General features: G+C 44.5%; 1 protein-coding gene across 2 annotated transcripts in view; it reads right to left on the bottom strand.

Annotated features, from left to right (window-relative positions):
* Window positions 1-263: 263 nt before the first annotated feature.
* Window positions 264-25,758, bottom strand: part of LOC120992370 — an 82,842-nt gene continuing 57,347 nt past the window's right edge. For both annotated transcript variants that reach the window (XM_040421324.1, XM_040421316.1), the window contains 2 exons: window positions 1,277-1,420; window positions 264-534 (listed from right to left, as the gene is read on the bottom strand). In XM_040421324.1, coding sequence (XP_040277258.1) covers window positions 308-534; window positions 1,277-1,420 — 371 coding nt within the window. In that variant the 3' untranslated portion in view covers window positions 264-307. The remainder of the gene's footprint in view (window positions 535-1,276; window positions 1,421-25,758) is intronic.

Genomic DNA, 25,758 nt, shown 5'->3' with positions numbered 1-25,758 from the left:
CTGATACTGATAATGACCTAACCTGAGGATAAGTCATAAATATCTTTTCCTGGATAACCCCTTTAATATATCTGCCCTATTGTATGCTTTGCCTAGCTCAAATTTTTTTGTGTTTTCTGTCCTACTACTGCCATTGTTCCTTTCTTCTCAATGGAGACAATTGTTATATGACTTCTGCACTTAGATATTTTCCAGCCAAGGTTTAGTAAAAAAGTTACTGACAATGAAAGGAATTAAGGAACAATATGAAATACACTACGATATATACGTCTTTGTCATTTATTTCGGCCACATTCCTCCAAAAATCCTAGAAGAGCAATTTCAGCAGGAGACACACAATGGCTGAAGTCAAGACGACTTTATGGACACTCATGCTGCCGCTGGTGCTACCGCTGGTGCTTTCGCTGGTGCTGGCTCTCGTGCAGTTAATCTTAACCACAGTGAATGATCCGGTCTTATTTTGGGACTGACTGCCAAGATCACAGATAGACATTGATGCGCACCCTCGAAAGGCTGTTGAAGTTGACATTGATCCTGCAAAGATCCACAGAAGGACTTTCATTTAACACAATATTAGACCTGAAATATGCAGACTTTCTAAACTAACTAAATAAATAATATCAGTTGGCCCTTGTATTGCGAGCCTGTGATGCCAATAAAAGTAGCATGCAAAAGGAGTCATACAGATGTGTCCTTTACATTTGCTCTTGACTCCATATACACTGAGACATGTGGTGTGAGATGACCAACTTGACAACAAAAAATACATGATTTCTCAAAATTTTGTCACAAGATCTCTAATTTTATATGTGTGGCTACCCAATGGTTGTGGTATGCATTGCAGCCTGGTAAGGGTTTTGTTAGCATGTCACATTATTGTATGGAATTTGTGTCATGAGAAATTTAGGTCCTTAATCAAATCAAAGCAAAGGTAAGATTGGACAAATCTGTATGTTGGTCCTTCCTTATTTCTTAACACAAAGACAGCCCATAATTGTGTAAGAATTGTGCTCACTAGTTCATGCAAGGATATCTTTTGTGCTCACTAGTTCATGCAAGGGGTTTAAGCATGCATGGGATAGGCATAAGGCCATCCTTCATATAAGATAGGGCCGGGGGCTATCCATAGTATTCAGGTATATTGGGCAGACTAGATGGGCCAAATGGTTCTTATCTGCCGACACATTCTATGTTTCTATGTTTCTATGTCTATCTCAATCTTTGTCAATGCTTTTCTTTAAAGTAAAATAAAAGAAATAATAATAAAAAATTATACCTGATTCTTGTGTTGTCTGCATAAGAAAACACATAGTCTCATCCCCTCTGCAGTGTATGGTTTCATCAGTGTAACACCAGGTAGAGTTAACAGATAAGCAGGATGGGCAGCCCAGTCCATTGAGGGGAGAGTTGTCAGTTGGCGCTAGAATCATATAGGAGAAAGAGAAATAAAATGTTGTTAATACATGAACATATGTAGTTCTCTCATAAGCCACTATTCTCTTTGATAAAGGGGTGGTGCTTCTGTTAGAGCCTAATGAAAGCACAATCATTTAGTTTTGTCTAAAGAACTTGTTGGGCAGTGGTCATCTTTTCTGTGGATTGAAATCAGTGAACTTCCAAGCAATACATAGACACTAGTGGTCTTCCAAAGCGAGATCTACCCATCACAAAAAAAGCATCTGCTCTACCTATTGTTGTGCCTTTTCATAGGTAAATGCATTGATATCCAATTCATTCTAGTCAAGATGGATGTTCATTACCTTTAAGAGCCATGCTCGACTATAGTTGCAATTTTGTATGTCTTGAGTAGGCCGAAGTAAGGTCACACAAAAGTTTCTGCTTTTTAGTGTTATTCTTCTCATGAATGTACCAGTCTGAGAAGAATCCTCCTTGTCTACTTTTAAATTTATGACGGGAGATAAAGATAAGCTCTATGCAGCTGGTGATAATTACCTATACAATTAGGCATTTATAAATGAAGCAAAATATATAATATTCCTGTATTCATTTAATGAGCCTTAGTTAGTCCTTAGCATAAGACAATCAGTAGGACATATATATATATATATATATATATATATATATATATTTGTTTATATTATATTGTTATATGTTACGAAGACAACATGTATTCAGTATATTGAATATATCTTTCTCATTAGGAGAATATCTGTCTCTAAAAGAGTGTCTGTGAAGATGTGTGTTTTGTAACAATTAATCACATCTTTGGTGTGAGAGGAGGTACTGATATCTCTGTGAGAAAACAAGGCCATTCATATCAGTATGGCCCATAAATTAACAGTGTGAGAAACATTCAGAGAGACGCCTAGAGGTCTGTCTCTAATTGCTACAAGTGTCAGAATTAATCCCTATGGCTTTGAATTAAAGCTTTTAAGGTCAAATGTATATTCAGACTTACATAAGTTAACCCTTTATACTATGATTCAAATAGCTTATACAGCAGTGCCACCTAGGTATCAGTTGTTGACAATACAACAGTAGCAAAAGTGCATTCTGGGTAAGGTTATGATGTCACATCTTTTATCAATGGTCACGCCCATCCGACAATGATTGGAAAGTTCCAAACTAGGAAGGTGTGTCTAACTGATAAGTTTGTGATCATAAGCCATACACAGAAGGTAGAAGAGGAGAGAGAGAAAGGAGAAAGAGAAGAGAAGTTGAGCTCTCTAGAGGGATCTATAAAGATGAAAGCCATGGTGAGATGTGCTATGATGGACCACCCAGCTTCCCTAGGAACAGAAGTGAGATTCCTACTAGGACTTGGTAAGAGACACAGAAAATGATATTTCATTTTATTAAGACTAATTTGATAGTGTGGGTGAAATTATACCATCTAGATTGGCAAATAAATAAATGATTAAATTAATTGATCATCTCCATACTGAGATGTAGTCTTAGGATATTGTGAGGCTTCATTCTACCTGCAGAAGAATTAAGACTCATAATCTAGCAAAGCATTAAATGATTGCTTATTTATACAAACCGGATTCCAAAAAAGTTGGGACACTAAACAAATTGTGAATAAAAACTGAATGCAATGATGTGGAGATGGCAAATGTCAATATTTTATTTGTAATAGAACGTAGATGACAGATCAAACATTTAATCCGAATAAATGTATCATTTTAAAGGAAAAATACGTTGATTCCAATTTTCACGTTGTCAACAAATCCCAAAAAAGTTGGGACAAGTAGCAATAAGAGGCTGGAAAAAGTAAATTTGAGCATAACGAAGAGCTGGAAGACCAATTAACACTAATTAGGTCAATTGGCAACATGATTGGGTATAAAAAGAGCTTCTCAGAGTGGCAGTGTCTCTCAGAAGCCAAGATGGGTAGAGGATCACCAATTCCCACAATGTTGCGCAGAAAGATAGTGGAGCAATATCAGAAAGGTGTTACCCAGCGAAAAATTGCAAAGACTTTGCATCTATCATCATCAACTGTGCACAACATCATCCGAAGATTCAGAGAATCTGGAACAATCTCTGTGCGTAAGGGTCAAGGCCGTAAAACCATACTGGATGCCCGTGATCTCCGGGCCCTTAAACGACACTGCACCACAAACAGGAATGCTACTGTAAAGGAAATCACAGAATGAGCTTAGGAATACTTCCAGAAACCATTGTCAGTGAACACAATCCACCGTGCCATCCGCCGTCGCCAGCTGAAACTCTACAGTGCAAAGAAGAAGCCATTTCTAAGCAAGATCCACAAGCTCAGGCGTTTTCACTGGGCCAGGGATCATTTAAAATGGAGTGTGGCAAAATGGAAGACTGTTCTGTGGTCAGACGAGTCACGATTCAAAGTTCTTTTTGGAAATCTGGGACGCCATGTCATCCGGACCAAAGAGGACAAGGACAACCCAAGTTGTTATCAACGCTCAGTTCAGAAGCCTGCATCTCTGATGGTATGGGGTTGCATGAGTGCGTGTGGCATGGGCAGCTTGCATGTCTGGAAAGGCACCATCAATGCAGAAAAATATATTCAGGTTCTAGAACAACATATGCTCCCATCCAGACGTCATCTCTTTCAGCGAAGACCCTGCTTTTTTCACCAAGATAATCCCAGACCACATTCTGCATCAATCACAACATCATGGCTGCGTGATTTATGTTCTATTCTGAATAAAATATTAGAAGTTGGCACCTCCACGTCATTGCATTCAGTTTTTATTCACGATTTGTATAGTGTCCCAATTTATTTGGAATCCGGTTTGTGTATATATATATATATATATATATATATATATATATATACCATTCTTTGCCAAGCTAAGTGATGGATTCCCACAGGAAAGACTTGTTTCAAGTCCTTCCCATTTAAGATCCTAGATCCCTGTTATTTGTCTTAATAGTTTTACCAAAGTTATATATGTGAAAATAGTCCAGGATGGGGCGGAAGGATACAGTTATCTCTTCTAAGTTATATCCTTGGATGGATTTGCCCATCTTCAAGTAATGTGATGTGTAGTTGGTTAGAGAGGGGTGGAATGTATTTAGCATTCTATAATGATGTCCAGGATTAGACATGCCCATCTTGATATCATGAGTAGGAATGAGCGAACCCGAACTGTATAGCACAGTTTTTGTTCTGGGTTGAAATACAATTCCCAACTTAGCAATTCCCTAAATCAGTGGTTTCTGCTGTATCAGGCCAAGTTTAAATCTATCCATAAAAGGGTATATTAGATTGAAGGTGCTGATAGGGTCATCCTCAATAACTTCACACGCTACCATGCATTTCCAAGTCTAATTCTGTCCGTAAACGCATACCTGTCATTCAGCGCCTAAATAATAGGCCTACAATTTATATTCAGCTAAATCTGTTGTTACTGCTGTGCCTGGTCAATTTATTTAGTGTCCGCCAAAGCACAGTTTTTGTTCTGGGTTGAAATACAATTCCCAACTTAGCAATTCCCTAAATCAGTGGTTTCTGCTGTATCAGGCCAAGTTTAAATCTATCCATAAAAGGGTATATTAGATTGAAGGTGCGTATAGGGTCATCCTCAATAACTTCACACGCTACCGTGCATTTCCAAGTCTAATTCTGTCCGTAAACGTATACCTGTCATCCAGGGCCTAAATACTAGGCCTACAATTTATATTCAGCTAAATCTGTCGTTACTGCTGTGCCTGTATTAGTGTAATACGGTACCTAAATAGATAGCCAGATAGTGTTAGGTGCCTGTAAAAAAAGGCCTGAATTTGAATTCAATACATTGGGCCAAATAATTTTTTTCTTATTGTAGTGAACGGTAACAATGAGGAAAACATCTAGTAAGGGACGCGGACGCGGACATGGTCGTGGTGGTGTTAGTGGACCCGTGCTGGGAGAGGACGTGGCCGTTCTGCCACAGCCACACGTCCTAGTGAACCAACTACCTCAGGTCCCAGTAGCCTCCAGAATTTACAGCGATATTTGGTGGGGCCCAATGCCGTTCTAAGGATGGTAAGGCCTGAGCAGGTACAGGCATTAGTCAATTGGGTGGCCAACAGTGGATCCAGCACGTTTACATTATCTCCCACCCAGTCTTCTGCAGAAAGCGCACAGATGGCGCATGAAAACCAAGACCATCAGTCTGTCACATCTCCCCCATGCATATCAGGGAAACTGTCTGAGCCTCAAGTTATGCAGCAGTCTCTTATGCTGTTTGAAGACTCTGCTGGCAGGGTTTCCCAAAGGCATCCACCTAGCCCTTCCCCAGCAGTGGAAGACATAGAATGCACTGACGCACAACCACTTATGTTTCCTGATGATGAGGACATGGGAATACCACCTCAGCACGTCTCTGATGATGACGAAACACAGGTGCCAACTACTGCGTCTTTCTGCAGTGTGCAGACTGAACAGGAGGTCAGGGAGGAAGACTGGGTGGAAGACGATGCAGGGGACGATGAGGTCCTAGACCCCACATGGAATGAAGGTCGTGCCACTGACTTTCAGAATTCGGAGGAAGAGGCAGTGGTGAGACCGAGCCAACAGCGTAGCAAAAGAGGGAGCAGTGGGCAAAAGCAGAACACCCGCCGCCAAGAGAGTCCGTCTGCTACTGGCCACCGCCATCTGGGACCGAGCACCCCAAAGGCAGCTTCAAGGAGTTCCCTGGCGTGGCAGTTCTTCAAACAATGTGCTGACAACAAGACCTAAGTGGTTTGCACGCTGTGCCATCAGAGCCTGAATCAAGGCATTAACGTTCTGAACCTTAGCACAACCTGCATGACCAGGCACCTGCATGCAAAGCATGAACTGCAGTGGAGTAAACACCTTAAAAGCAAGGAACTCACTCAGGCTCCCCCTGCTACCTTTTCTGCTGCTGCCACCTCGGCCTCTACCTCCGCCTCTGGAGGAACGTTGGCACCTGCCGCCCAGCAAACAGAGGATGTACCACCAACACCACCACCTCCGTCACCAAGCATCTCAACCATGTCACACGGCAGCGTTCAGCTCTCCATCTCACAAACATTTGAGAGAAAGCGTAAATTCCCACCTAGCCACCCTCGATCCCTGGCCCTGAATGCCAGCATTTCTAAACTACTGGCCTATGAAATGCTGTCATTCAGGCTGGTGGACACAGACAGCTTCAAACAGCTCATGTCGCTTGCTGTCCCACAGTATGTTGTTCTCAGCCACCACTACTTCTCCAAGAGAGCCGTGCCTTCCCTGCACAACCAAGTATCCGATAAAATCAAATGTGCACTGCGCAATGCCATCTGTGGCAAGGTCCACCTAACCATAGATACGTGGACCAGTAAGCACGGCCAGGGACGCTATATCTCCCTAACTGCACACTGGGTAAATGTAGTGGCGGCTGGGCCCCAGGCGGAGAGCTGTTTGGCGCACGTCCTTTCGCAGGGCAACATTCTTTGCCTTCTGTTGCCTCCTCCTCCTACTCGGCTTCCTCCTCCTCTTCTTCCACCTGCTCATCCAGTCAGCCACACACCTTTACTACCAACTTCAGCACAGCCCGGGGTAAACGTCAGCAGGCCATTCTGAAACTCATATGTTTGGGGGACAGGCCCCACACCGCACAGGAGTTGTGGCAGGCATAGAACAACAGACCGACGAGTGGTTGCTGCCGGTGAGCCTCAAGCCCGGCCTGGTGGTGTGCGATAATGGGCGAAATCTCGTTGCAGCTCTGGGACTAGCCGGTTTGACGCACATCCCTTGCCTGGCGCATGTGCTGAATTTGGTGGTGCAGAAGTTCATTCACAACTACCCCGACATGTCAGAGCTGCTGCATAAAGTGCGGGCCGTCTGTGCGCGCTTCCGGCGTTCACATCCTGCCGCTGCTCGCCTGTCTGCGCTACAGGGTAACTTCGGCCTTCCCGCTCACCGCCTCATATGCGACGTGCCCACCAGGTGGAACTCCACCTTGCACATGCTGGACAGACTGTGAGAGCAGCAGCAGGACATAGTGGAGTTTCAGCTGCAGCACGCACGGGACAGTCGCACTGCGGAACAGCACCACTTCACCACCAATGACTGGGCCTCCATGCGAGACCTGTGTGCCCTGTTGCGCTGTTTCGAGTACTCCACCAACATGGCCAGTGGCGATGACGCCGTTATAAGCGTTACAATACCACTTCTATGTCTCCTTGAGAAAACACTTAGGGCAATGATGGAAGAGGAGGTGGCCCAGGAGGAGGAGGAGGAGAAAGAGGGGTCATTTTTAGCACTTTCAGGCCAGTCTCTTCGAAGTGACTCAGAGGGAGGTTTTTTGCAACAGCAGAGGCCAGGTACAAATGTGGCCAGCCAGGGCCCACTACTGGAGGACGAGGAGGACAAGGATGAGGAGGAGGTGGGGGAGGATGAGTATGAAGCATGTTCACAGCGGGGTGGCACCCAACGCAGCTCGGGCCCATCACTGGTGCGTGGTTGGGGGGGAACGCAGGACGATGGCGATACGCCTCCCACAGAGGACAGCTTGTCCTTACCTCTGGGCAGCCTGGCACACATGAGCGACTACATGCTGCAGTGCCTGCGCAACGACAGCAGAGTTGCCCACATTTTAACGTGTGCGGACTACTGGGTTGCCACCCTGCTGGATCCCCGGTATGCGAGATGCGAGATGCGCGAGTACAAGCGCATGTTGGTAGACGCGCTACTGAGAGCATTCCCAAATGTCACAGGGGAACAAGTGGAAGCCCAAGGCGAAGGCAGAGGACGAGCAAGAGGTCGCCAACGCAGCTGTGTCACGGACAGCTCCTCTGAGGGCAGGGTTAGCATGGCAGAGATGTGGAAAAGTTTTGTCACCACGCCACAGCTAACTGCACCACCACCTGATACGGAACGTGTTAGCAGGAGGCAGCATTTCACTAACATGGTGGAACAGTACGTGTGCACACCCCTCAACGTACTGACTGATGGTTCGGCCCCATTCAACTCCTGGGTCTCCAAATTGTCCACGTGGAAAGAGCTAGCCTTTTATGCCTTGGAGGTGCTGGGCTGCCCGGCGGCCAGCGTTTTGTCTGAACGTGTATTCAGCACGGCAGGGGGCGTCATTACAGTCAAACTGTCACAGCCACTATCTCTGGCTGTGACCTTCCGTCCTTGCTTGTTCGGCACTCCTCGCTGAAGTTTCGTTTCAGTGTCATTTGTGGTTCTGTATGGGTTAACTCCCCTGTGTTCGTATTAGGAGTTAATCCTCTCTGTCTGCTCCATGGGTGTGGCCTCTCTGCTGCACCCATGGAACCTGTATATAAGGCTGAGGTTTCCTCAGTTCTGTGTCAGCTCTCCTGGTGTGTGTTGTCTTGTCCTGTCCTGCTCCTGGTTTGTACTCTCTCTCCCATGCTGCTGACCCATGGGATCCGTGTCTGTCTGTCTGTACTCTGTGGGTTTCCCTACTTGTTCATTGACGTCCTCTTTCCTGTCTTTCTGTTATCTGTTCTGCCAGTTATGTTTTAGTTACTTTGTCTGTATTCATATGTCTGTGTTCAGCAAGCCTTTGCAGCAGAGTGGCATGCGCAAGGCCACGCAGTATACCGCTGGTGGAGCAAGTCCTTCTCTGCTCATTGTCACTCCTGTTTCCTTGCTATGTATTTCTGCTTGTGTTATTAGTTGCCCTGTTTTGTATTTGCCTGTCTGTTATGTTTGCCTATGTGCCGTTGGTACCTTCTGGTACCTGTTGTCCATTCGTTTCTGCTGTCACTGTCTAGTTCACGCTCCAGAGTGGACTCTGGCAAATTCCTGCGGCGAAACCTAACCCTACCTTCTGGGGCCCTAGTGAATACCAGCAGTTGCTTAGTCACGCCCCTCTGGAGTATTACTAGACAGTAGCGCAGTGGGGGTTTTCTCCCACTGTGCTGACGGTACACAGAGCTCATGTTTTGTCTGTGCTGCCTTCCCTGGTTTTTATTTGTGCAATAAACTCTTATGTGTCTGTACCTGATTTCCGTTTGTTTATTGCTTGACGACGCGGTGGTCTCTCCTGGGACCTCCAACTCGTGACACAAACGCAGCCGCCTGTCTACAGCCAATGTGGACAAGCTGACGTTCATAAAAATGAACCAAGCATGGATCCCACAGGAGCTGTCCATCCCTTGTGCAGATTAGACATTTATAACTACCTCCCCTTAACCATATATTATTGTACTCCAGGGCACTTCCTCATTCAATCCTTTTTTTTATTTTCATTTTACCATTATATTGCGGGGCAACCCAAAGTTGAATGAACCTCTCCTCTGTCTGGGTGCCGGGGCCTAAAAATATCTGACAGTGGCCTGTTCCAGTGTTGGGTGACATGAAGCATGATTCTCTGCTATGACAGGAAGCCTGATTCTCTGCAATGGGACCTCTCTCCTCTGTCTGGGTGTCGAGGCCTAAAAATATCTGACAATGGCCTGTTCCAGTGTTGGGTGACATGAAGCCTGATTCTCTGCTATGACATGAAGCCTGATTCTCTGCTATGGGACCTCTCTCCTCTGTCTGGGTGCTGGGGCCTAAAAATATCTGACAATGGCCTGTTCCAGTGGTGGGTGACATGAAGCCTGATTCTCTGCTATGACATGAAGCCTGATTCTCTGCTATGGGACCTCTCTCCTCTGTCTGGGTGCCGGGGCCTAAATATCTGACAATGGCCTGTTCCAGTGTTGGGTGACGTGAAGCCTGATTCTATGCTATGACATGAAGCCTGATTCTCTGCTATGACTTGAAGCCTGATTCTCTGCTATGACATGAAGCCTGATTCTCTGCTATGGGACCTCTCTCCTCTGTCTGGGTGCCGGGGCCTAAATATCTGACAATGGCCTGTTCCAGTGCTGGGTGACGTGAAGCCTGATTCTCTGCTATGACATGAAGCCTGATTCTCTGCTATGACATGAAGCCTGATTCTCTGCTATGACTTGAAGCCTGATTCTCTGCTATGACATGAAGCCTAATTCTCGGCTATGGGACCTCTCTCCTCTGTCTGGGTGCCGGGGCCTAAAAATATCTGACAGTGGCCTGTTCCAGTGGTGGGTGACTTGAAGCCTGATTCTCTGCTATGCCATGAAGCCTGATTCTCTGCTATGGGACCTCTCTCCTCTGTCTGGGTGCCGGGGACTAAATATCTGACAATGGCCTGTTCCAGTGCTGGGTGACGTGAAGCCTGATTCTCTGCTATGACATGAAGCCTGATTCTCTGCTATGACATGAAGCCTGATTCTCTGCTATGACTTGAAGCCTGATTCTCTGCTATGACATGAAGCCTAATTCTCGGCTATGGGACCTCTCTCCTCTGTCTGGGTGCCGGGGCCTAAAAATATCTGACAGTGGCCTGTTCCAGTTGTGGGTGACGTGAAGCCTGATTCTCTGCTATGACATGAAGCCTAATTCTCTGCTATGACTTGAAGCCTGATTCTCTGCTATTTGATATAACATGCTGGTTACAACTGTAAAAAAACAGATGGGCGCACCATAGGGTGATTCTGTGGGTATACAATGATAGGCAGAGAGAACGAGCAAGGCTCACCTTGTGTGGTTGTGCAAATGTAGGCACATAACTATTGTAGGTTGGTCTAGTAAGCCTGGACGTCTGGATATGGCGGTCTGCAGCCATGGAACCATGTGGAATCTTCAAATGGAGAAGCGTGGAGCCTCCAAGAGGATAATGGATGCAGGAAAACAAAATACGTCCCATGGCGCAAATTACCGTCAACCAGTCACCAGGATCAAGAAGGAATCTTTTATTGCAGCAATACAACGCGTTTCGGGGAATCACTCCCCTTCATCAGGTACAAAGAAGCTGCACAAGTGTAACAGCATGAAGCTACAAACATTTATACTTTCAAAAGTACCGCCTTAAGGAGGTCACAAGGTCAAAGGGGAGGGGTTATGGGTGTAGTCTAGATAGATAGGGACGAGTATAATGTGCATATCAGCAAATCCTCAAAACGAGCTGCCGATGTGCACATCTCAATTGTATTAGTACAATATATAGCAAAAAATCGCGCTAATGACAAACTGTTTGGCAGAGGTTTCACTTGACTGCGCCCATAAAGGGGCCGACTCTAAAGTGCATACAATTGGAAGCGCATCAAAAAGCACATAGTCGCGCGCACTAATGATGCGGTCCCATAAAGTGTTCGGGACCCGCATCACATGAGCGGGGTCAGGTCACGTGAAAACCGTTGCCTAGTTACACAGACGCTTTGACGGCGAAAAAGCCGTCCGCTATAGAAAAAACTAGTTAGCGTCTTCCGGCCCGACGTCACGTGATGATAGCCAGATCACGTGGAGGCCGCTACTAAGTAACAGAGGACGCTCTTACCTGGCGGCTGCTGCTAAGTAACAGGGACGCTCTCAGAACATAAAAGCAGTCCGCATGGGTCTAATTTATGGTAAGGATCATATACATGTATTAGTGCCCCACAAACATAATGATTGGATTCCTGGAAGAAAATGCATTACATCACATACAAATGTAAGGAGGTGGCATATATAACCTTAAAAAAGGATGAAAGTAAAAAATATTATTAATAAATAAATAAATATATGGTACATAAAACAATTATATAAAAAATATATACGAAAAGAATATACCAAAAGAGAATGTATTGTGTGTCAGAATGAATTGGGTTGATTTCAATATAAACAACTTCTGATCAACAGGTACAGAGGGATCTTTATCAAGAAAGGAATCAACGCACTTGATCCCCAATTCATGGTCGATATTGGAATAAAGGGCCGCAACATCAAGGGCTATCCACGAATATGTGTTCTTCCATGCGATTCCTTTGAGTGTTGTAATTAAAGAAGTGGAATCTTTCAAGTAGGAAGGTAGTTGGATAACATATTTTTGTAACAAGATGTCCACATAATGGGACAAATTGCAGGTCAAGGAAGATACCCCAGAAATGATGGGGCGGCCCGGAGGATTCTGAGGATATCCTTATGAATTTTGGGTAGATGGTAAAAAAGTGCCATTACTGAATCTGTTTTAAGAATATATTCTTGTTCTTTTTTACTTAGTATATGTTTTGCTGAGTCAATCAGGGTCCTCAATGCCACCCTATGTTCCCCAGAAGGATCTTTTTCCAGAGGAAGATAGTAGTCGGTATCCGACAAAATGTGGAGAGCTATTTTGAATGACCACGCCTCCACCCTTATCGGCATTACGAATAACAATTGAGGTGTTTTCATATAGGCTTTTTACTGCCTTGGATTCTTTGGGATTGAGATTATGGTTCAGAATAGGTTTCTGATTGATGGAACGAAAATCGTCCATCACTAAATGATAGAAAGTGTCTATAAAATTCCCCTTGTGATGGGTCGGGTAAAATGTTGAGGGGGGTTTTAAACTCGTAGAGACATATTGTGTTATTGCTGAGGACCAAGTTTGTGGTAAGTCAAACCACAAACCACTACAAACGTGGTTTGACTTACCACAAACGTGGTCCTATTCACTCCACTTCACACCCCACATTGCCCAAAACCCATAGGGCGGTCACTTTTGTCAATAGTAAAAACAGACTTCAGGCATCACAACCTGACACTACAAAGGTGAGGGCAACACTGCCGGCCAATTCTGACACCACCAACACTAGTTGTCCTATCACTAGTTCATCCATGTCACCAACCTCAGTGACAGTTATCACCCCCACACACAAGAGGCAAACATCACAATCCATTTGTCCCACTGGGTCAACTCAATTGGTGAGCGCTGGGGGGGATCCCCACTTGGAGCCCGCATCCAGGTCTGCTTGTTTGGGATCTCCTATCCCAATCGCTGCTGGGGGTTTTGACCCAGAAATTCTTTCCAGCTGTGCACCCCTCAATCTCCCTCCCACTTCCTTTTCCCCCACCATTAGACCCAGTCACCCCACATTTCACCAATCACCATCCTCACCACCCATCCTCACTGATCTGGAGTTGGATTCAATCATCACGCTCCATGACCTTTCCCTCAATCGGGCCTCCATCCATACGTCTCCCAACCACTCAAGTTCTGGAGTCAGCCCGAAACTTACAGAGACGTTTAATATGACGCCTCAGGTAGGTCAGAGTTCTTTTTTATCCCTTCCAACGGTGCTCACACCAACTACGATATACCCGATAATGAAAAGCCAGAATACGGTAACAATCACAAATTTTTTCCATCCCCTGGGAAAAAGATCAGTAAAAAGAAAAAACTTAGAAGAGGTTGTAGGGGAGGCAAAAGTAAAAAGAAGAATCAAATAAAAGAGAAATCAGATCATGATATCAAAATTTTCAATTTATCCTCTTATTTTTTAAATGTGGAGGAAACATCACTTCTAGCAAGAGGTCTTTCATTTTGCCCAACATCAGGCATAAAGGGTTTTGATCTTTTTTTAGATCTACATAATTTTGTTAGGAAACTAACATTAAAAAGACATTTTAGCCTACTGGATGGTCTAAACAAACCTAGTATTGAACATACTAATGAGGCTCCATCTACCTCAGCAATAACACAATATGTCTCTACGAGTTTAAAACCCCCCCTTAACATTTTACCTGACCCATCACAAGGGGAATTTTATAGACACTTTCTATCATTTAGTGATGGACGATTTTCGTTCCATCAATCAGAAACCTATTCTGAACCACAATCTCAATCCCAAAGAATCCAAGGCAGTAAGAAGCCTATATGAAAACACCTCAATTGTTATTCGTAATGCCGATAAGGGTGGAGGCGTGGTCATCCAAAATAGAGATGACTACGTCATAGAAGCTCTCCACATTTTGTAGGATACCGACTACTATCTTCCTCTGGAAAAAGATCCTTCTGGGGAACATAGGGTGGCATTGAGGACCCTGATTGACTCAGCAAAACATATACTGAGTAAAAAAGAACAAGAATATATTCTTAAAACAGATTCAGTAATGGCACTTTTTTACCATCTACCCAAAATTCATAAGGATTTTCAGAATCCTCCGGGCCGCCCCATCATTTCTGGGGTATCCTCCTTGACCTGCAATTTGTCCCATTATGTGGACATCTTGTTACAAAAATATGTTATCCAACTACCTTCCTACTTGAAAGATTCCACTTCTTTAATTACAACACTCAAAGGAATCGCATGGAAGAACACATATTCGTGGATAGCCCTTGATGTTGCGACCATGAATTGGGGATCAAGTGCGTTGATTCCTTTCTTGATAAAGATCCCTCTGTACCTGTTGATCAGAAGTTGTTTATATTGAAATCAACCCAATTCATTCTGACACACAATACATTCTCTTTTGGTGAACAACTATATCTCCAGTGCAAAGGTACCGCAATGGGTACGCGATTCGCATCCAGTTTTGCGAACCTTTTCATGGGAGCATTCGAAGATCAATATATTTAAAAGTCCACCCAGTGGTCAGATAATATCGTCTTGTATCGACGCTATATAAACGACTTGTTCTTTATATGGGATGGAGATTCTGATTCTATCAAGAATTTCATTAAACATCTGAATTCCTCTGATTGGGGTATAACTCTATCTGGGACATATGATTGTTCAAGAATTGAATTCTTGGCTTTAGAAATGAATGCTGTAGGTGATGAAATCATAACACGTACGTTCTTCAAAAAGGTTGACTGCAATAGTTACCTTGAGTATTCCAGTCTTCACTTCAAGAAGTGGAAGAAGAAACATCCCTTTTGGCCAATTTAAGAGATTGAGAAGGAACTGTTCTCTAACTAGGGATTTTATCTCACAAAGTGAGATAATTCGCAAGAGATTTCAGAAAAAAGGCTATCCCCATGGAGTTATTGAGGCGGCTTATAATCGAGCCAAGGCCTTTACACAAGAAGATTGCCTATAAGCCAGCCATAAATATCAGGCAGAGGCTAAACAGCAAAATAAAAATAGGAGTGCCAATTTCATCACTACCTATAGTAGTAATCATAATGATGTGAGAAATATTCTTTCCAAACATTGGCACATTATTAAAAAAGACCCTTATATAGGCAAATCCTTACCAAGCCACCCGCCTCTAACTTTCAGGAGAGCAAAAACCCTCAAAAATCTGTTAGCACCCAGCAAGTTACGCGAACTTCACCACAATAAAGTAGCTGGGTCAATTGCCAGTTCACTCATGCCATCCAGACCAGTGGGTAGTACAAAATGCAGACAACCCAAATGTTTGTGTTGCCTCTCCATACGAAATTCCACCTCTTTTCGCAATAATACTACTGGCGAAATTTTTAATATTAAACAACCAATGGATTGTGGGTCAAATAATGTGATCTACATACTTGAATGCCAGTGTGGATTACAGTATGTGGGGCGCACTACACAAACATTGCGCAATAGGTTGAACAAGCACCGTTCAAACACTAAGTAGAAATTTATGCAGCACAGTGTATCAAGACACATTACGGATAAACATCAGGGTCTCTTCTCCAGTATTTCTGTTTTACCTATAGAAAAAATTCATGCCGACAGCCGGAACATTATACAAACAAAAGATGCGAAATGTTCTGGATTTATAAACTGAATCCTCAGGGTTTAAATGAGGCATTTGAAATTAATTTATAGATCCAATACAATCAACAACATTAGTTAATGGAGTAGTAAGAGAAATAGATATGCATATATATATAATTTATTTTTATTAATTTTTTTCTCCCCATATTAGATCCAGACCCTGATCATTTATCTATTGTCTTGAACCCCCCTTTTTTCATGAATCAATAGGTGCATCATTTGGCTGCACTTTCAATATGGCACTTTTCGGTGGCAGTCACACCGGTTGGAGTCCTGGGGGGAACTTTTGGATGTATGCGTGTATTTCCAACAACTGCACGCGCATTTCCATCCCACACACTCCTTACTGGTGACTGTCATTGATCATGTGCTCGGATTTTATATATTTTATATCTTTATGCATTCTTTCCACCAGAAAGAATGTTCTAGCTGACACCTCAAATGTGTGGCATTATCTGTTTAATTCTATTCTTAGAAGTATGTATACATTTGCATATATTTTTTATATAATTGTTTTATGTACCATTTATTTATTTATTTATTTATTAATATTTTTTTTTACTTTCATCCTTTTTTAAGGTTATATATGCCACCTCCTTACATTTGTATGTGATGTAATGCATTTTCTTCCAGGAATCCAATCATTATGTTTGTGGGGCACTAATACATGTATATGATCCTTACCATAAATTAGACCCATGCGGACTGCTTTTATGTTCTGAGAGCATCCCTGTTACTTAGCAGCGGCCTCCAGGTGAGAGCATCCTCTGTTACTTAGTAGCGGCCTCCACGTGATCTGGCTATCATCACGTGACGTCGGGCCGGAAGACGCTAACTAGTTTTTTCTATAGCAGACGGCTTTTTCGCCGTCAAAGCGTCCGTGTAACTAGGCAACGGTTTTCACGTGACCTGACCCCGCTCATGTGATGCGGGTCCCGAACACTTTATGGGACCGCATCATTAGTGCGCGCGACTATGCGCTTTTTGATGCGCTTCCAATTGTATGCACTTTAGGGTCGGCCCCTTTATGGGCGCAGTCAAGTGAAACCTCTGCCAAACAGTTTGTCATTAGCGCGATTTTTTGCTATATATTGTACTAATACAATTGAGATGTGCACATCGGCAGCTCGTTTTGAGGATTTGCTGATATGCACATTATACTCGTCCCTATCTATCTAGACTACACCCATAACCCCTCCCCTTTGACCTTGTGACCTCCTTAAGGCGGTACTTTTGTAAGTATAAATGTTTGTAGCTTCATGCTGTTACACTTGTGCAGCTTCTTTGTACCTGATGAAGGGGAGTGATTCCCCGAAACGCGTTGTATTGCTGCAATAAAAGATTCCTTCTTGATCCTGGTGACTGGTTGACGGTAATTTGCGCCGTGGGACGTATTTTGTTTTCCTGATTCTCTGCTATGACATGAAGCCTGATTCTCTGCTATGACATGAAGCTGTCACGAGGGTATCAAGAGCCACGTCTGACTCCGTTATACCCGGGGTCAGGAAGTCGCAGCGGGTGGCTGCGCGCTCTATATCTAAAGATCGCGTTGTTTCTTTGTGATTGTTTTCTGTGTTTGCCTTGCTATTCTTTTTGTCTCACTCAGGGATCCGTAGCTTCTCCTCCTCAGCTGTTTCTTGTCTGCCACTCCCAATCTCCTTATATTCTCCCCTCACACTTCTCTAGTTGCCAGTTATAGAGCTTCCTGCCTGGACTTCTATACTGACCCACTAGAGTCGTGAATCCTGGTTGTCGTTCCAGAGTGCTTCCCTCCGGATCCCTGTTGGACTTCTTGTTGTCTCCTGTGATCGCCCACCTGGGATTATATGTTGAGTCTGTATTGTCTGTCCTCCCCTTGGTGTTTTCCTTTAGAGCTAGTGGTGCGGACTAGTGTTCCCACCGCCCTGTTCACTATCTAGGGCTCAGCTTAGGGAAAGCCAGGGTTTAGGCACGTGATCGGCGTACGGGTGAGGAACCCGTCTAGGGACGTCAGGGCAGCTAGGTGCCAGCCGCAAGGTGAGTCAGGGGTCACCACCTTCCCTCTCACTTGGGCAGGGCCTTCCTCGTTCCCTCCCTCTGTGTTTTTTTTTCTCTACTTAGAATCCAATATGGATCCTATTGCTGCCTTGGCAAAACAGCTTCAAGGCCTGTCTTTGGAGGTGGCAGGATTGAAGGCGTCTGTCCTCCAACAACAGCAGCAAATGCAGCAGACCGCACGCCCAGCGGTTGCTATGGGTAACCAGGTTGTTACAGAACCCAAGGTTGTTCTTCCTGACAGATTCTCTGGGGGAAGGGACAAATTTGCTACGTTCCGTGAGGCCTGCAAATTATATTTTAAGTTGCACCCTTACTCCTCAGGTAATGAAGAACAGCGGGTAGGGATTGTCATTTCCCTGCTTCAGGGGGACCCGCAATCCTGTGCGTTCTCGTTACCCCCTGGTTCCCAGGCTCTCCAGTCAGTGGAGGGATTTTTTGGGGCTTTGGGTCTCATATATGATGACCCTGACCGAGTCGCCCTGGCTGAGTCGAAGTTACGGAGACTCTTGCAGGGAGATCGGTCAGCAGAGGAATATTGCTCAGAGTTCCGTAGGTGGGCTACGGATACTCAGTGGAACGACCCAGCTCTCAGGAGTCAGTTCTGCTCTGGGTTATCTGAAAGGGTTAAGGATGCACTGGCGCTGTATGAGACCCCCCTTTCCCTTGATGCTGTTATGTCCCTCTCTATCAGAATTGATAGACGTCTTAGGGAGAGATCGAAAATTCCTGAGCAATTGGTTACCGCTCCCAAGCAACAGTTAGTCTGTACTGACTTAGATGAGCCTATGCAGCTAGGCGGAACTTCTCGTCAGGTCCGTCCTCCTGAGGTTCGCCGTAGGGGGGGGGCTTGTTTTTTCTGTGGGGGGAGGGGTCATTTCATTAATGTCTGTCCCTCCTTTCTCAAAAACAAAAGACCGTCGGAAAACTACTAACCCCAGGCTGTGTGGAGGATGTCAGCCGGGGGGTATACGTTTCCTCCATACGAACATCTCAATTTGTGTTACCAGCGGTTATTGTTTTTGGTGTTAAGACGGAGTCTATTTCTTTTTTTCTAGACAGTGGAGCAGGGGTAAATTTGATAGATGCCCATTTTGCCCGCACTATGGGTTTGTCTCTCTGTACGCTGCAGAGACCTATTCCCGTATTCGCTATAGATTCTGCTCCTCTGTCTCAGAGAAACCTCACCCACGTTGTTCATAATTTACACCTTCGGGTAGGGGACCACCATAATGAGTGTCTTTCATGTTACGTTCTGGAGGGCCTTCCCTCTCCTGTGGTATTGGGTCTTCCCTGGTTGGTAGCGCACAATCCAGTGGTGGATTGGCAGGCCAGGGAGATATTGGAGTGGAGTGAGCATTGCAGAGAGAATTGCTTAAATAACAATCGCCTCCATAGCTTCCCTACCTACATTTATTTCGGACTTTGAGGACGTTTTTTCTGAAAAGGGTTGTCAGAAGCTACCACCTCATCGTCCTTATGATTGCCCGGTTAACCTGATTCCCGGTGCAAAATTACCCAAGTCCAGGTTGTATAATCTTTCGGGTCCCGAGAGACAAGCCATGAAAGATTATATCTCCGAGAGTCTGGCTAAGGGACACATCAGACCCTCTTCTTCACCCGTGGCTGCAGGGTTTTTCTTTGTTAAAAAGAAAGATGGGGGCCTGCGTCCTTGCCTAGATTTCCGTGAGCTAAACCAGATAACCATCCGAGACCCATACCCTCTTCCTCTCATTCCTGACCTTTTTAATCAGATTGCGGGTGCTAGGTGGTTCTCCAAACTTGATCTTAGGGGGGCCTACAATCTGATTCGTATCAAGGAAGGGGATGAGTGGAAGACAGCTTTTAACACCCCTGAGGGGCATTATGAAAATCTAGTTATGCCTTTCGGTCTGACCAATGCCCCTGCTGTCTTCCAACATTTCGTTAATGATATTTTTAGTCATCTCATCGGCAGGTTTGTAGTCATATACCTAGATGATATCTTAATTTATTCGGCTGATCTGAAAACACATGAGGTGCATGTCAGGCAAGTACTGCAGGTCCTACGGACGAATAAATTATATGCGAAAATTGAAAAATGTGTCTTCGCCGTTCAGGAATTACAGTTCCTGGGATATCTATTATCTGCTTCAGGTTTCCGTATGGATCCTGGGAAGGTCCAGGCAATTTTAGATTGGGATCTTCCTGAGAACCTTAAAGCCCTACAACGGTTTTTGGGTTTCGCAAATTTCTATAGAAAGTTCATTAAAAATTATTCAGTGATCGTTAAACCCCTTACCGACATGACTAGGAAGGGGACTGATTTTTCCAAATGGTCAGACGCCGCTAAAAATGCATTTTCCTCTCTAAAAGAGAGGTTTACCTGGGCACCTGCTCTAATTCAACCTGATGTCTCCCAGCCTTTTATTGTTGAGGTAGATGCGTCAGAGGTGGGAGTGGGGGCTGTATTGTCTCAGGGTCCGTCTCCTGGCAAATGGCGTCCTTGCGCTTTCTTTTCCAAAAAATTGTCTTCTGCAGAGAAGAACTATGATATTGGAAATAGGGAACTGTTGGCGATTAAACTGGCGCTTGAAGAGTGGCGTCACTTCTTAGAGGGAGCTATCCACCCCGTCACGGTGATTACGGATCACAAAAACCTTCTGTACCTAGAATCGGCTAAGCGTCTCACCCCTAGACAAGCTAGGTGGTCGCTATTCTTTACCAGATTTAACTTTGTAATCACCTATCGTCCTGGGGCAAAAAATACCAAGGCAGACGCATTATCTCGTAGTTTCCCTGGAGGGGGTAATGTTAGTGATCCGGTACCTATTTTACAAAGAGGAGTGGTTGTCTCTGCTGTACACTCTGTTCTAGAGGGAAAGGTGTTAGAGGCCCAGGGGGACGATCCGGCCTCTTGCCCCTCAGAGAAATTGTTTGTACCGTTAAACCTGCGTCTTGAATTATTAAAAGAACATCATAATTCGGCACTTGCTGGGCACCCGGGTAGTAAAGCAACCTTGGAGCTATTATCTCGTCGTTTTTGGTGGCCAAGGTTGCGTCAGGATGTAATGGATTTCGTGTCTACTTGCTCTACTTGTGCACGCGCGAAAGTCTCTCATACACGTCCAGCAGGGTCTTTATTGCCACTTTTCATCCCCAATAGGCCATGGACACATCTGTCAATGGATTTCATCACTGACTTACCGTTGTCTGCAGGTAAAACAGTTATCTTGGTAGTAGTAGACAGGTTTAGCAAAATGGTACACTTTATTGCGCTACCCGCACTTCCTAATGCTAAGACTCTAGCTCAGGTGTTTATCAGTGAAATCGTGAAGCTTCACGGGGTCCCTTCCGATGTGGTTTCGGATCGGGGAACCCAGTTTATTTCTAAGTTTTGGAAAGCTTTTTGTTCCCGTTTGGGGGTACACTTGTCCTTTTCCTCAGCCTTCCATCCTCAGTCGAATGGACAGAAACATATTTAAGGTGTTTTGTCTCTGAAAACCAAGGGTTGTGGTCATCATATTTACCGTTAGCTGAGTTTGCCATAAATAATCATTATCAGGAGTCCACTGGCAAGTCACCATTCCTTGGTGCATACGGTTTTCATCCCCAATTTTGTACTTTCAAAGAGGGGGGGTCTTCTGGGGTTCCCGAAGAGGAAAGGTTTTCTTCATCTCTTTCATCGGTATGGCAGAAGGTGCAAGCTAACTTGAAAAAGATGAGTGGTAAATATAAATGCATGGCCGATAAGAAACGGTCGCCAGGTCCGGACCTAGGAGTGAATGACTATGTGTGGTTGTCTACTAGGAATATTAAGTTGAAGGTTCCCTCTTGGAAACTGGGCCCTAGGTTCATTGGTCCTTATAAAATAGTAGCCGTCATTAACCCTGTGGCTTTTCGCTTGGAGCTACCTCAGACTTTTAAGATCCATAACGTCTTCCATAAATCGTTACTCAAGAAGTATGTTCCACCTCTAGAACCATCACCGCTGCCACCTCCTCCTGTTATTGTGGATGGTAATCTGGAGTTTCAAATAGCCAGAATTGTTGATTCTCGTCGGGTCCGCCGCTCTCTTCAGTATCTAGTGCATTGGAGGGGTTACGGTCCCGAGGAAAGAATGTGGGTTCCAGCGTCAGAGGTAAACGCCAACAGGTTAATTCAGGCTTTCCATGCCTCTCATCCGGAGAGACCTGGTCCTGAGTGTCCGGAGGCCCCTCGTGAAAGGGGGGGTACTGTCACGAGGGTATCAAGAGCCACGTCTGACTCCGTTATACCCGGGGTCAGGAAGTCGCAGCGGGTGGCTGCGCGCTCTATATCTAAAGATCACGTTGTTTCTTTGTGATTGTTTTCTGTGTTTGCCTTGCTATCCTTTTTGTCTCACTCAGGGATCCGTAGCTTCTCCTCCTCAGCTGTTTCTCCCAATCTCCTTATATTCTCCCCTCACACTTCTCTAGTTGCCAGTTATAGAGCTTCCTGCCTGGACTTCTATACTGACCCACTAGAGTCGTGAATCCTGGTTGTCGTTCCAGAGTGCTACCCTCCGGATCCCTGTTGGACTTCTTGTTGTCTCCTGTGATCGCCCACCTGGGATTATATGTTGAGTCTGTATTGTCTGTCCTCCCCTTGGTGTTTTCCTTTAGAGCTAGTGGTGCGGACTAGTGTTCCCACCGCCCTGTTCACTATCTAGGGCTCAGCTTAGGGAAAGCCAGGGTTTAGGCACGTGATCGGCGTACGGGTGAGGAACCCGTCTAGGGACGTCAGGGCAGCTAGGTGCCAGCCGTAAGGTGAGTCAGGGGTCACCACCTTCCCTCTCACTTGGGCAGGGCCTTCCTCGTTCCCTCCCTCTGTGTCACGTGTGTGATAGTCACGCCGATCGTGATAGAAGCCTGATTCTCTGCTATGACTTGAAGCCTGATTCTCTGCTATGACTTGAAGCCTGATTCTCTGCTATGGGACCTCTCTCCTCTGTCTGGGGGCTGGGGCTTAAATATCTGACAGTGGCCTGGTCCAGTGGTGGGTGACGTGAAGCCTGATTCTCTGCTATGACATGAAGCCTGATTCTCTGCCATGAGACCTCTCTCTAATTGATATTGGTTAATTTTAATTTATTTTATTTTTATTTTTATTCATTTACCTATCCACATTTGTTTTCAGGGGATTTACCTACATTTTTCAGCCCTCTAGCCCTTTCCTGGGCTATTTTACAGCCTTTTTAGTGCCGAAAAGTTTGGGTCCCCATTGACTTCAATGGGGTTCGGGTTCGGGGCGAAGTTTGGGTCGAGTTCGGATCCTGAACCCGAACATTTCCGGGAAGTTCGGCCGAACTTCTCGAACCCGAACATCCAGGTGTTCGCTCAACTCTAATCGTGAGGTTTTCTGTGAACAGAAGTAATGTATATAACTTATGTTTATATTTCGATATCCTAACCTAATAATAGCTTGGTTATAATGTGACAAGTTATTTCCACTCACATGTATTGTTAAGCTCGTAATGCTTTATATTAATGCTATATATATTCATTTGCATGTATCATTGTGTTTATTTACTTATATATGTTTATAACCTTGTAACCAATAAATCTGCATATTTTTATAATACCTGTGTACTATTGTATAATGCAGAACTACATTTTATCATTAATCTCATCTCACGTCAAAAAGAACTTATTTATCTGAGGAAATAGGCGGACTAAGATGTGAATTGTATCAATTAGGTTGTCTACAATTCACACGGTCATGATTTTAAGAATTTATGAAAAATTTTATAAATTTTATTTTTTTATGATTCATTATTTTTATGACCATAATTAATAATTCTTAATTGAATTATTACCCCCCGACACTATGCAATACTAGATGGACCACCTTGTCAAGATCGGGGTTATGGGTCCACTATGCCAACCAACCAGTGTGGTTGGCTGATGACCTTTGGGAATCAGAGACACTAGTGTGAAGTACCAAGAGATCAGGCTATAGTTGTACTCAGGAATCAGATACAGATAAGAGCAATTAGAGTTCTTGCAAATCCGTATTTCATTTCAGAGGTCAGGGCAGGCATCTCCGGATCAGCACAGTGAACAGTCATGGGTCAGGGCAGGCGCCAGAGAGGCAGAGTCCAGGACTCAGTCGCAAGTCGGTACACAGGAAGACAAATGGATTATAGCTCTTTAGTATGGACTTGCAAACTAGCAGAATCAAACAGAAACTGGCAATATCTGTGGAGACATATTGCTCAGGCACAGGGTGGAGCAAACCGACTTGTATATGTAGGAGGGCTGATAATCACATTGAAAATCAGCTGGACAAAGAACAAAGGGAAAGGTTAACCCTTGCAGTGTTGCAGAAAAGTATAAGAATACAGAAACCAAGGGAAGATTAAAGAGCCTCTGTCAGCATGATCAACCCTATTAAACCAGGCATAATGTCTGGTAGTGGCGATCATGCTGATTAAAATTATATATTTCTTAGATATCTGCATTTGCATTCATATGCAAATGGAGCACCAGGGGGTGGGGCTGAATCCTTGGAGCGCTGCTTTGTAACACCCCTGCACAATTCCCTCTCCCTTTCATTGAAAAGGCTAGAGATCAGCACACTGGGGACAAAAGCAGAAGATGTAATCATGTTTCTCATATGTGACACTCAGCTCTGGCTTAGAATTTGCCTTTACACAGAGAAATAGATCCTCAGCTAGATATGGGGAGTATTATGTATAGATATCAGGAAAAAGTAAAGTTGAGTTAAAATAAAGTTAATAAAGCATTAGATTACTATTGGTATTAAAGTTTTCTACCAGGATGTCTTGTGACAACAGTTTTTAGAGGTAAAATACAAGTATACAGTAAATGTGACTTTTAAAAATACCTTTATTAAAAGTCAAGCGGGTATTGGTATGTAAATACCAACAGTAGTGTACTACACTTACCACAATTTTTACATAGGGGAATAGTGGCCCCCAACAAGAAAAACATTCATAGTGACGGAATAGACACTAAAGATTTAGGTAAATGGATATAGGTATAGTCCACAAGGGTGGGGCAGAAAAAAACTTACCCTACAGGCCCTGAAGACTGCTGAGCCCAGGGCGACCCCCTGATGGTGGTGGTTCCCTGTCCCCAAACCTAGTGCTATCCGGTCCCTAGTACACCCTTATCAGGGAGAAAGATAATAACAGTAAGGTAGAGGGTGGTTGGTTGTCCTATGGAATGGACATCACCACCGTCAACGCGAAAGCCCCGACGCGTTTCGCCTAACATTTGTCAGGCTCATCAGGGGGTAAATAAATCGGGGTAGATATACAAAAATGATAGAACTATGATACTTAGCTCTACAGCCAGATGTCAACACAACATTTTTTTTTAGGTCACCAAGGAAAAAACAAGAGAGCTCTCTATCCCACTAATGATGCCTAAAAGAAGGCCAATATGTTATAGACATCAAACAATCAACCAATGCCAGAGCAAGAAACATAAATATCAAGGCACTTTTCCTACTCACAAGCGGGAGGATGGTGGATTTCCCACAAAAAACGCCAAGTTGTATGTGCCAGGAGCTGACTCTGGCCGTGGTGGCGCCAACTATTTAAAACCCGCACTCCTCAGCACAAACTTCCGGACGCCACAGACCTCCTTCCGGCATCTGGACCACATTTTGGAGTGCAAATCCTCCTGTACATGTGACTTCCGGTATCATGGAACTCATCGTGAACCGCATGAGGCTGGATGCGAATACCGGAAGTGCTAAGACGTCAGTTCCCGGCTCCCTAATGGAAAGCATCAGTGGAACGCATCGTCAAACAGAATATCGCTA

Source organism: Bufo bufo, chromosome 1 (genome assembly GCF_905171765.1).
Source record: "Bufo bufo chromosome 1, aBufBuf1.1, whole genome shotgun sequence".
Taxonomy (NCBI): Eukaryota; Metazoa; Chordata; class Amphibia; order Anura; family Bufonidae; genus Bufo; species Bufo bufo.
The sequence above is the reverse complement of the archived record's forward strand: the minus strand, read 5'-3'. Positions and strand labels throughout refer to the sequence as shown.